Here is a 12,960-nt window from a genome sequence, read left to right on the forward strand (position 1 = left end):
GTAATTCAGCGGGACAGGCAGCATCTCTGGAGAGAAGGAATGGGTGACGTTTCAGGTCCAAACCTTTCTTCAGTCTGAAGAAGGGTCTCGACCAGAAACGTCACCCATTCCTTCTCTCCAGAGATGCTGCCTGACCCGCTGAGTTACTCCAGCATTTTGTGCCTATCTTCGGTTTAAACCAGCATCTGCAGTTCCTTCCCTCTCACCAGCTGTGTAAACTCCACCGTGACAGCAGTGGGGAGTCGAGTCACCTTGCCAGTTAACTTGCCAGTTCCTAATTAACATTTCCAGTTCCACCAACAATCATAAGATTGGGCGGTTATTGAACAAGCAATGCGTATCACCAACACGTTTTGCTGCTTTCCAGACCAAATCTTATACAGTAGCAGAGACTGGGCTTATTATTATTGAGCCATTACATTTTTTTTAGACAATAGACAATAGACAATAGGTGCAGGAGTAGGCCATTCGGCCCCTCGAGCCAGCACCGCCATTCAATGTGATCATGGCTGATCATCCACAATCAGTAGCCCGTTCCTGTCTTCTCCCCATATCCCCTGACTCCGCTATTATTAAGAGCCCTATCTAGCTCTCGAAAGCATCCATCCTCCACTGCCCTCTGAGGCAGAGAATTCCACAGACTCACCACTCTCTGTGAGAAAAAGTGTTTCCTCGTCTCCGTTCTAAATGGCTTACTCCTTATTCCTAAACTGTTGCCCCTGGATCGGGACTCCCCCAACATCGGGAACATATTTCCTGCCTCTAGCGTGTCCAAACCCTTAACAATCTTATATGTTTCACTGAGATCCCCTCTCATCCTTCTAAGCTCCAGAGTGTACAAGCCCAGCCGCTCCGTTCTCTCAGCATATGACAGTCCCGCCATCCCGGGAATTAACCTTGTGAACCTACGCTGGGCTCCCTCAATAGCAATCCCGTTTAGTTCAGAGTTACAGCGTAGAAACAGGCCCTTCAGCCCACCAAAGGCAGTACAGTGGCAGAGAACCGGGTTCGATCCTGACTACGGGTGCTGTCTGTACGGAGTTTGTACGTTCTCCCTGTGACCTGCGTGGGTTTTCTCCGGGTGCTCCGGTTTCCTCCCACACTCCAAAGACGCACAGGTTTGTAGGTTAATTGGCTTTGGTAAAAATTGTAAATTGTCCCTAGTGTGCGGGGATCGCTGGTCGGTGCGGACTCGCTGGGCCGAAGGGCCTGTTTCCGCGCTGTATCTCTAAACAAAACTAAAGGAGCCAAATAGTCCCTTAAATCTATTCTGTTGTCCTAGAAGATTGCGGCCATTCTTCCTCAACTCGTTCCTGCTTGATACTCGTGTTTCTCAATTCCAAAGTATGGATGTCAGCCCTGGAGATACTCAAGAACCTCATCGGTCAGAATAGGTTCACTACTCTTGGCTCAAGCCCACAATACTCAGCCCCATCAGCAGAGGGAGCCAGTGCGCCTTGGCAGGAACAAAGTCACCACATCGAGCAAAACACACTTCTTCCGACCCGACCTGTAACGTCACCCATCCATCCCCTCCGCAGAGGCTGCCTGACCCGCTGAGTTACTCCAGCACTTTGTGTCTATCTTTGGGGTAAACCAGCATCTGCAGTTCCTTCCTACACTTTACTGTTTAGTTTAGAGATACAGCATGGAAACAGGCCCTTCGGCCCAGCAAGTCCTCACCACAAACATCGATCACCCATATACTAGTTCTATGTTATCCTACACAATCTGGGGGCAAGTTACAGAAGCCAATTAACCTACAAACCTGCACGTCTTTGGCATGTGGGAGGAATGACGTCTGTGGAGGCCAAGGCAGAGATAGATAGATTCTCGATTAGAACGGGTGTCAGGGGTTATGGGGAGAAGATGGAAAGTTAGATCAGCCATCATTGAATGACGGAGAGGACTCGATGGGCCGAATGGCCCAATTCTGCTCCGAGAACTTATGCAATCGGAGCAACCGGAGAAAACCCATGCGGGTCACGGGGAGAAGGTACAAACTCCGTACAGACAGCGCCCGTAGTCGGGATCGAACCCGGGTCCCTGGCGCTGTGAGGCAGCAACTCTACCCGCTGTGCCACCGTGCCAATTAGTTAAACTAGCCACTGGTAATTCCCAATACGCAACAGCAGGGCACATACAGCGCTAATTTTACCCAGTGCAGTGAAGGAAACTGAGGGAGAGGCCATGAGAAATAGCCCAGGGTAAAATGTATGGCACCTGTTAAAAGATGGAAACATGCAGATAGTTTTGGCGCATCAGGTTTCTCCGCAGCTGTGCGTGCTAAACAGTTAAATAGTATCCCCAGTAAACCTTTCCACCTTCTTCTCCCTTCGTTCCTACATTTATCGGTAATAACTGTCAGAGCTGACTCCATTCACAATCAGGCACAGGGAACGGCTGTCGAGTTTCGAGCTAAGTCATCTGGATGAGAAGAATCCAAAGTTGGCCCATGCCTTGCTTAATTCTATGAAGTAATCAGGACGTCTAATTCTTTCCCCGTCTTGGCCTTCTCAGTAAATCGGAGCAGCAAACTTCTTCATAGTTTGGAAAGAGCGGCCATTTTGTAAACCATCGCATTCAAAATGGAGGCTGCAAACACCACCAGTGACCTATTGTTTAAGAAGGAACTGCAGATGCTGGAAAATGGAAGGTAGACAAAAATGCTGGAGAAACTCAACGGGTGAGGCAGCATCTATGGAGCGAAGGAAATAGGCAACGTTTCGAGCCGAAACCCTTCTTGCCATAGAGGGAGTACAGAGAAGGTTCACCAGACTGATTCCTGGGATGTCAGGACTTTCATATGAAGAAAGACTGGATAGACTCGGCTTGTACTCGCTAGATTTTAGAAGATTGAGGGGGGATCTTATAGAAGCTTACAAAATTCTTAAGGGGTTGGACAGGCTAGATGCAGGAAGATTGTTCCCGATGTTGGGGAAGTCCAGAACAAGGGGTCACAGTTTAAGGATAAGGGGGAAATCTTTTAGGACCGAGATGAGAAAATCATTTTTTACACAGAGAGTGGTGAATCTGTGGAATTCTCTGCCACAGAAGGTAGTTGAGGCCAGTTCATTGGCTATATTTAAGAGGGAGTTAGATGTGGCCCTTGTGGCTAAAGGGATCAGGGGGTGTGGAGAGAAGGCAGGTACAGGATACTGAGTTGGATGATCAGCCATGATCATATTGAATGGTGGTGCAGGCTCGAAGGGCCGAATGGCCTCTACTCCTGCACCTATTGTCTATGTTTCTATGTTTCTCCAGCATTTTTGTCTACCAGTGACTTATTGTTTTGTGCTAATTCTTACAAGGAAACTGGTATTAAATGTGGTTCAAATGTTCACTATTCAATTGTTTACCCTGGATACAAGGAACTGCAGATGCTGGTTTACAAAAAAAAAAAGAGCCAAAGTGAAGGAATAACTCAGCGGGTCAGGCAGCATCTCGGGAGAACATTTTTACCGATTCCCTTTTCTTAAACACCCATGCATCCCATTTGCCAATCGATGCACTTCACTGTTTCGTTTAACTTTGAGATAGAGGTGGAAACTGAATAATAAATCACTTATCCAACAGGCCCTTCAGCCCATCGAGTCCGCGTCGACCAGCGATCCCCGTGCACTAACACTATCCGACACACATTATAGGCAAATTACATTTCTACCGGAGCCAATTAACCTACAAACTCGCACGTCTTTGGAGTGTGGGAGGAAACCGGGGCACCCGGAGAAAACGGTTCACAGGAAGCACGTGCAAACTCCGTAACGGCAGCAAACGAGGTCGGGATCGAACCCGGGTCTCTGGCACCGTGAGGCAGCAGTTTTGGTCCCCTAACTTGAGGAAGGACATTCTTGCTATTGAGGGAGTGCAGCGTAGGTTTACAAGGTTAATTCCCGGGATGGCGGGACTGTCATATGCTGAGAGAATGGAGCAGCTGGGCTTGTACACTCTGGAGTTTAGAAGGATGAGAGGCAATCTCATTGAAACATATAAGATTGTTAAGGGCTTGGACACACACTAGAGGCAGGAAACATGGACCCGGTGTTGGGGGAGTCCAGAACCAGGGGCCACACACACACAGTTGAAGAATAAGGAGTAAGCCATTTAGAACGGAGACGAGGAAACACTTTTTCTCACAGAGAGTGGTGAGTCTGTGGAATCCTCTGCCTCAGAGGGCGGTGGAGGCCGGTTCACTGGATGCTTTCAAGAGAGAGCCAGATAGGGCTCCTGAAGATAGCGGAGTCAGGGGATATGGGGAGAAGGCAGGAACGGGGTACTGATTGGGGATGATCAGCCATGATCACATTGAATGGCGGTGCTGGCTGGAAGGGCCGAATGGCCTACTCCTGCACCTATTGTCTCTATTGTCGATTGTCTCTACCTGCTGTGCCACTGCAGTATATGGATACGTCACTCACCAAAGAAGCAGTAGATGATCCCAAAGAGGCAGCACATGGCACAAATGATGGATGGAATCAGCTGATATTCCCTTTCCGCTTGCAGGTCACAAGGGTGAGGGTCAGGGGCTTCCTGCCCCGTGTCCACCAGGTTTGGGTCAAACAGGGTGGAGGTCATGGCTGCCCAAGGCACACAGCAGAAGCAGCAGGAGTGTCACAGGAGTCCACCCATTCAATCTGAAAACGGCACCTCCTGCAGGGGAAAGAGACACAGCAATCAGGATCAGATCAAGCAGCAATTGTAGAAATCCAAAACATGTTTCCTTTCATTGAACCAGTGGCCGTGGAACCTCCCTGGGTTCACGCTCAGTTTAGTTTAGATATACAGCGCGGAAACGGGCCCTTCGGCCCACCGAGTCCGTGCCGACCAGCGATCACCGCACACACTAACACTACCCCACACACACACACACTATGGGGCAATGTTACCAAGTCAATTGACCTACAAACCTGAGGTAGACAAAAGTGCTGGAGAAACTCAGCGGGTGCAGCAGCATCTATGGAGCGAAGGAAATAGGCAACGTTTCGGGACGAAACCCTGAAGGAAATAGGCAACGTTCCGGGCCGAAACCCGGAAGGGTTTCGGCCCGAAACGTTGCCTATTTCCTTCGCTCCATAGATGATGCCTCACCCGCTGAGTTACTCCAGCACTTTTGTCTACCATCGATTTTCCAACATTTGCAGTTCCTTCTTAAACAATAGACCATAGACAATAGGTGCAGGAGTAGGCCATTCGGCCCTTCGAGCCAGCACCGCCATTCAATGTGATCATGGCTGATCATCCCCAATCAGTACCCCGTTCCTGCCTTCTCCCCACATCCCCTGACTCCGCTATCTTTAAGAGATTTAAGAGAAACATTTTGACCTACAGACCTGCACGTCTTTTGGGAGTGTGGGAGGAAACCGGAGCGACCGGGGACGAAACTCACGCGGGTCACGGGGAGAACGTGCAAACTCCGTACGGACAGCGCCCGTAGTCAGGATGGAACCCGGGTCTCTGGCGCGGTGAGGCGGCAACTCTACCCGCTGCGACACCGTTGCCAGCCGCTGAACACCGAACCCCCTCAAAGTCTAACCTTCGCGAGAAAGGTTACCGAAAGAACTAGACGTTGGAAATGAACTGGGTCACAGGCTGGTAAACAAATCTAATTCCACAATTAGCAGCCCATGTTCAAAACTTTAATTCCCAATATTAGGAATGGGATTATGGACATGAAGCGTTTGCTAGACAACAGACATATTGACAGAGTCTCAGAATTAGGTCAGTGCAGTGAGTAAATAATGCCAGCGCTATGAAAGCCTGTCACCATGGTAACCCCGGCCTAACCCAGAACAGAGTCCTCTCAATCCTACACGACCCTTTCTGCCACCACCCTAACGGTTCTGATGGAGGATTGGTCATGCAAAACCTTCGCTCTCTTTCTCATTCCGCAGATGCTGCCCGACCTGCCGAGTATTTACTGTTTTCAGTTCAGATTTCCAGCACCTGCAGTTTGTTCATGTTTAGTTCAGAGATACACTGCGGAAACAGGCCCTTCGGCCCGACGAGTCCGCGCCGACCAGCGATCCCCGCACGCTAACACTGTCCCACACACACTAGGGACAATTTTACATTTACGCCAAGCCCATTAACCTACAAACCTGCACGTCTTTGGAGTGTGGGAGGAAACCGGAGCACTCGGAGAAAACCCACGCGGGTCACGGGGAGAACGTGCAAACTCCGCACAGACAGCACCCGTGGTCAGGATGGAACCCGGGTCTCTGGCGCTGTGAGGCAGCAACTCTCCCGTGCCGCCCCAGTCTTGTACGCATTTTAATAGATGCTCAGGCGAGCCACACTTTAATGCAATGTTGCATTATTTTAACTGCGATTATTTTGGGGTGGCACAGTGGTAGAGTTGCTGCCTCACAGCACCAGAGACCCGGGTTCGAACCTGACTACGGGCGCTGTCTGCACGGAGTTTGCACGTTCTCCCAGTGACCTGCGTGGGTTATCTCTGGGAGCTCCGGTCTCCTCCCACACTCCAAGTACGTGCGGGTTTGAAGGTTAATTGTCTTGGTATAAATGTAAATTGCCCCTCGTGAGCGTAGGATAGTGTTAGTGTGCGGGGATCGCTGGTCGGCACCGACTCGATGGGCCGAAGGGCCTGTTTCCGCGCTGTATCTCTAAACAAAACTCAAGTTTGTACAAAGTCTACATGATAGCGCCTTCAGCGACTGTGCAAATCTTTCCACAGTTTGATGGATTTGGACAACAGGGGCTGCCCGACTGCATTCCACTGATATATATTCTCACGCAAAGGATCGCTGCTTGTTCCCAAAGCCCTTCCAGCCACACCAACACCGACACATGAAATTAGCTGACATTCTCAAATTCCATAGCGCGGGATCACAGCTTCCATGACTTTTAAACGCTCCATTCATCGACCACCAATTAAACATGCTGCCAGAGCGCCTCACATCTTCTCAATGCCTTCATTCAAAACAAAAGACAAAGAGCTCCCCCCCCACCCCCCGCCCCCCCCCCAAAAAAAGAAATTTCATTGGAATTAAATTCGGCAAGTGAATACCAAATAAGGGGAGGCACAGTGGCGCAGCGCCTCACAGCGCCGAAGACCCGGGTTCCATCCTGACCACGGGGTTTGTGCGTCTTTTTCCCCGTGGGTTTTCTCCGGGATCTCCGGTTTCCTCCCACACTCCAAAGACGTGCAAGTATGTAGGTTCATTGGCTTGGTATATTTATTTATTGCTCATATTCTATGTCGCTCTTCTAGGGAGATGCTAACTGCCTTTCGTCGTCTCTGTACTGTACACTGCGCAATGTCAATAAAGTTTGAATCTGAATCTGAATCTGTAAGTGTAAATTGTCCCGTGTGCGTGTGTGTGTGTGTGTGTGTGTGTGTGTGTGTGTGTGTGTGTGTGTGTGTGTGTGTGTTCTCTCCCCGTGACTCGGTGGGCCGAAGGGCCTGATCCCACGCTGTGTCTCTAAAGTAAACTCAGTGTGGAGTTGTTGTTTTCAAATGGCTGGGTCCCGTTTACAAATCCTAACTCGCAGTAAGGGTTGTAAATTGTGTCGAAACAGTTTGGGATGAAACCTTCTCCCCCGGAGGTGGGGCTTGGCACGACGACTCTGTTGAACAGAGGCCAGGTGCACATTCAATCCATTCTTCCCTGCATGGTTTGGTCACGATCCAACCTCCACGTGTACAGTGCACACACGTGCGCTGAGCACTGGAATTAAATTCTGGGTCCAGGAAGCAGTCCAGTACACAAGTCCCTGACAAGCACAGAGCCGTCTCGCCCCGATGGGTCTACTAGTGCACAAACTTTGTTTAAGAAGGAAATGCAGATGCTGGAAAATCGAAGGTGGACAAAAGTGCTGGAGAAACTCAGCGGGTGCGGCAGCATCTATGGAGCGAAGGAAATAGGCAACGTTTCGGGACGAAACCCTTCCGGGTTTCGGCCCGAAACGTTGCCTATTTCCTTCAAGGTTTCGGCCCGAAACGTTGCCTGTTTCCTTCGCTCCATAGATGCTGCTGCACCCGCTGAGTTTCTCCAGCACTTTTGTCTACCTAGTGCACGCACTTTATTGAGTTTAGTTCAGAGAGAAACAACGCGGAAACAGGCCCTTCGGCCCACTGGGTCCGCGCCGACCAGCGGTCCCCGCGCACTAACGCTATCCTACACACACGCACACACACACACACACACACACACACACACACACACACACACACACACACACACACACACACACACACACACACACACACACACACACACACACACACACACACAGCCACAGCTCCCCTTGTGCCCAGCCTGATGCCAATCCCTCAGCCAACATTAGTGAAGGCGGCACAGTGGCGCAGCGGGTGGAGCTGCTGCCTCACAGCGCCAGAGACCCGGGTTCGATCCTGACTACCGGTGCTGTCTGTACAGAGTTTGTACGTTCTCCCCGTGACCTGCGTGGGTTTTCTCCGGGTGCTCCGGTTTCCTCCCACACTCCAAAGACGTGCGGGTTGGTAGTTCAATTGGCTTCAGTAAAGATAATAAATGATCCCTAGTTTAGTTTAGTTTATAGATACAGCGCGGAAACAGGCCCTTCGGCCCACCGAGTCCGCGCTGACCAGCGATCCCCGCACACTAACACTATCCTACACCCACTAGGGACAATGTTTACATTTATACCAAGCCAATTAACTTACAAACCTGTACGTCTTTGGAGTGTGGGAGGAAATCGAAGATCTCGGAGACCTGACCTGAAACGCAGGTCATGGAGAGAACGTACGAACTCCGTACAGACAGCACCCATGGTCGGGATCGAACCCGGGTCTCCGGCGCTGCATTCGCTGTAAGGCAGCATCTCAACCGCTGCGCCACCGTGACTGGTAGTGTAGGATAGACAATAGACGCAGGAGGAGGCCATTCGGCCCTTCGAGCCAGCACCACCATTCAATGTGATCATGGCTGATCATCCCCAATCAGTACCCCGTTCCTGCCTTCTCTCCATATCCCTTAACTCCGCTATCCCTAAGAGCCCTATCTAGCTCTCTCTTGAAAGCATCCAGAGAACCTGCCTCCGTTTCCCTCTGAGGCAGAGAATTCCACACTCACCACTCTCTGTGAGAAAAAGTGTTTCCTCGTCTCCGTTCTAAATGGCTTACCCCTTCATCTTAAACTGTGGCCCCTGGTTCTGGACTCCCCGAACATCGGGAACATGTTTACTGCCTCTAGCGTGTCCAAACCCTTAATAATCTTATATGTTCCCCTCTAAATGTGTTGGATAGTGCTGGTGTACGGGGTGATGGCTTGGCGCTTGGCGCAGACTCGGTGGGGCCAAAGGTCGCTGTAACTCCAAAGTCTAAAAAAAATTCAGACAGGATAAAAGAAGTCTCTGTCCCAGAGGAATTTCCCAGATGTCGCTCACGAGTCAGGCTCAATATTCAACAGAACGGATAAATGGACATTGGAATTCTTCCCGATCATGGAGTCTCTGTTTGTTTCAGAAACCTGGCGCCTACAACAAGGCGCGGACAGGGGGCCACATGTTTAACACGGAGCCGCTGAACGCAGTCAGTCCCGCTACACCTTGAGGTCTGACATCGTTCTGCATCTCGGAGTTAAACATGTAAATCAACTCAAACTCACTTGCTATTCATTCACGTTCAATGCAATGTCTCACCCACTTGTCCCCTTCTTAAAAGGACCCATCTACACTGGTCCCACCTGCCCACGTTTGGCCCATATCCCTCCAAACCTGTACCTATCTTAATGTGTACTAGTCCCAGCCTCAACTACCTCCTCTGGCAGCTCGTTCCATACGCCCAACTTTGTGTGAAAAAGCTACTCCTCAGCACTATTAAATCTTTCCCCCCTCACCTTAAACCTATGTCCTCTGGTCCTCGATTCCCCTACTCTGGGCAAGAGATCTACCCGATCTATTCCTCTCATGATTTTGTACACCTCTATAAGATCATCCCTCATCCTCCTGCGCTCCATGGAATAGAGTCCCAGCCTGCTCAACCTCTCCCTGTAGCTCGCACCCTCGGGTCCTGGCAACATCCTCGTGAATCTTCTCTGCAGATTGAGACAGGTACAAACTCGACATTTAAGAAACATTTCGACAGGTACATGGATCGGACGGGTTTGGAGGGATGTGGGTCAAATGCGTGCAGGTGGGAACTCCTGTAGATGGGGCATGTTGGCTGGCGTGGGCTGAAGGGCCTGTATTCCGCTCTGTATACGACTCCATCCCCGTTTCTCTCTCCACAGTTGCTGCCTGACCGGCTGAGTGTTTCCGGCATGCATTTTATCTCGGGTTTCCAGCAGCTGCCCGATGACTTCCCTCGACGTCTCTCCTGACCGAGGGCAATTTGTCCATGTTACGAGACAGTGTCTGAGACACTGCCCACAAACGACTGGTTGGGAGCCCGTCCATGAAAACAGACACTCCTAAACATCAAGGCCATCTCGGTCGCAGATTCCAGACGAATGGAATGAACCGCCAAGGATTAAGATGCATCGAACATACCATCAGGATGCCAATTGCTACTGAGCTGTAAATAACACGAGTAGTCTATAATAAACGCAACCCCTGCACAGCGGAGACAGCAGTGATTTAAAAAAAGGCATCATGAACAAATAGCTCATGAGCGCTGGGACGAAGCATGCCAAAGAATATTTAAATCTTGCAGAAATCGCAGAGAATTGTGGACAGTTGCAGCCCGGACCATCACACACACACAAACCAGCCTCCCTTCCATTGACTCCATCTACACCTCACGCTGCCTCGGCAAGGCCAGCAACATCATCAAGGACCAGTCTCACCCCGGTCACTCACTCTTCTCCCCTCTCCCATCAGGCAAGAGGTACAGAAGTGTGAAAACAAACGCACACCTCCAGATTCAGGGACAGTTTCTTCCCAGCTGTTATCAGGCAACTGAACCATCCTACCACAACCAGAGAGCAGCGCTGAACTACTATCTACCTCACTGGTGACCCTCGGACTATCCTTGTTCGGACTTTATCTTGTACTAAACGTGATTCATGTTATTCCCTTTATCCTGTATCTGTACACTGTGGACGGCTTCATTGTAATCATGTGTTGTCTTCCCGCTGACTGGTTAGCATGCAACAAAAGCTTTTCACTGTACCTCGGTACACGGGACAATAAACTCAACTAGACTAAACCAAATCAGAACTAATGCAAGCTCAAACTCATTAGGGCTACAGATGGACACAAATTGCTGGAGTAACTCAGCGGGTTAGGCAGCATCTGTGGAGAACATGGATAGGTGACGTTTCACAGAGTGCTGGAGTAACTCAGCAGGTCAGGCAGCATCTGTGGAGAACATGGATAGGTGACGTTTCACAGAGTGCTGGAGTAACTCAGCGGGTCAGGCAGCATCTGTGGAGAACATGGATAGGTGACGTTTCACAAAGTGCTGGAGTAACTCAGCGGGTCAGGCAGCATCTGTGGAGAACATGGATAGGTGACGTTTCACAGAGTGCTGGAGTAACTCAGCGGGTCAGGCTGCATCTGTGGAGAACATGGATAGGTGACGTTTCACACAGTGCTGGAGTAACTCAGCTGGTCAGGCAGCATCTGTGGAGAACATGGATAGGTGACGTTTCACAGAGTGCTGGAGTAACTCAGCGGGTCAGGCAGCATCTGTGGAGAACATGGATAGGTGACGTTTCACAGAGTGCTGGAGTAACTCAGCGGGTCAGGCAGCATCTGTGGAGAACATGGATAGGTGACGTTTCACAGAGTGCTGGAGTAACTCAGCCGGTCAGGCAGCATCTGTGGAGAACATGGATAGGTGACATTTCGGGTCGGGACCTTTCTTCAACTGAAAATCTGGGGTGGTGGGTTGGGGGGGGGGGGGGAGGGAGTGATGAGCTTGAGGTGACAAAAGACCAGGACAAATGAAAGTGGCAACAAATGGTTGGCTCACTGTCAGCTCGGGGAAGGTGTGATCTCAAGAGAGAAACAATATGGAGAATTGTGGAGGTGGTAAACTGACTAGGGAGGGGGGTTGGGGGAGGGGGGAGGGGGGAGGGAGTGGAAGTCGATGTTAGCTCAAATTAGACAAATCAACGTTCATACCACTGGTTTGCAAGCCACCATGAGGTGCTGTTCCTCCAGTTTTGTGTGTGTCCCAACGCACCCATACCAACAAACATGCCCCGTCTACACTAGTCCCACCTGCCCGCGTTTGGCCCACATCCCTCCAAACCTGTCCACTTGCCTATTAAAGGCTGTTATAGTACCTGCCTCGACTACCTCCCCTGGCAGCTCGTTCCTTACACCCACCACCCTCTGGGTGAAAAGGTTGCCCTTCTGGTTCCTATAGGACACATGCAGAAAACTCTTTTACACAATCACAATAAACTTGTTCAAACTGGTTTACTTACAGAAGAGAGAAGACACAAGGAACTGCAGTCTGTCTGTCTGAAGAAGGGTTTCGGCCCGAAACGTCGCCTATTTCCTTCGCTCCATAGATGCTGCTGCACCCGCTGAGTTTCTCCAGCATTTTTGTGTGCCAAGGAACTGCAGATGCTGGCTTATATCAAAGATAGACACAAAGTGCTGGAGTAACTCAGCGGGCCAGGAAACATCTCTGGAGGGAAAGGAATAGGTGACGTTTCGGGTCAGGCAAGTGGCCTTCTTCAGATCTGCATTACAAAGAGAATTTACTTTCAAAAACTTACAAAAGCGAACTTGGACCTTTACTTAAAACTGGAGCAGACTCAGGGCGGCCACGGTGGCACAGTGGTAGAGTTGCTGCCTCACAGCGCCAGAGACCTAGGTTCCATCCTGACTGTATGGAGTTTGTACGTTCTCCCCGTGACCTTGTGGGTTTTCCCCGGGTGCTCCGGTTTCCTTCCACATCCCAAAGATGGTGAATTGACTTTGGTAGAATTGTATATTGTCACAGAGTGGTACAGTGTGGGAAACGGGCCCTTCAGCCCAACTTGCCCACACCGGCCAACACGA

The 12,960-nt window shown here is 50.4% G+C and overlaps 1 protein-coding gene across 1 annotated transcript in view; it reads right to left on the bottom strand.

Annotated features, from left to right (window-relative positions):
- The window catches only part of LOC116968729 (transmembrane protein 198-like), a 36,719-nt gene that overhangs the window by 5,271 nt on the left and 18,488 nt on the right, over window positions 1-12,960 (bottom strand). The window contains exon 2 of the mRNA XM_033015525.1: window positions 4,419-4,650. Coding sequence (XP_032871416.1) covers window positions 4,419-4,575 — 157 coding nt within the window. The 5' untranslated portion in view covers window positions 4,576-4,650. The remainder of the gene's footprint in view (window positions 1-4,418; window positions 4,651-12,960) is intronic.

This window comes from Amblyraja radiata, chromosome 46 (genome assembly GCF_010909765.2).
Source record: "Amblyraja radiata isolate CabotCenter1 chromosome 46, sAmbRad1.1.pri, whole genome shotgun sequence".
Lineage (NCBI taxonomy): Eukaryota > Metazoa > Chordata > Chondrichthyes > Rajiformes > Rajidae > Amblyraja > Amblyraja radiata.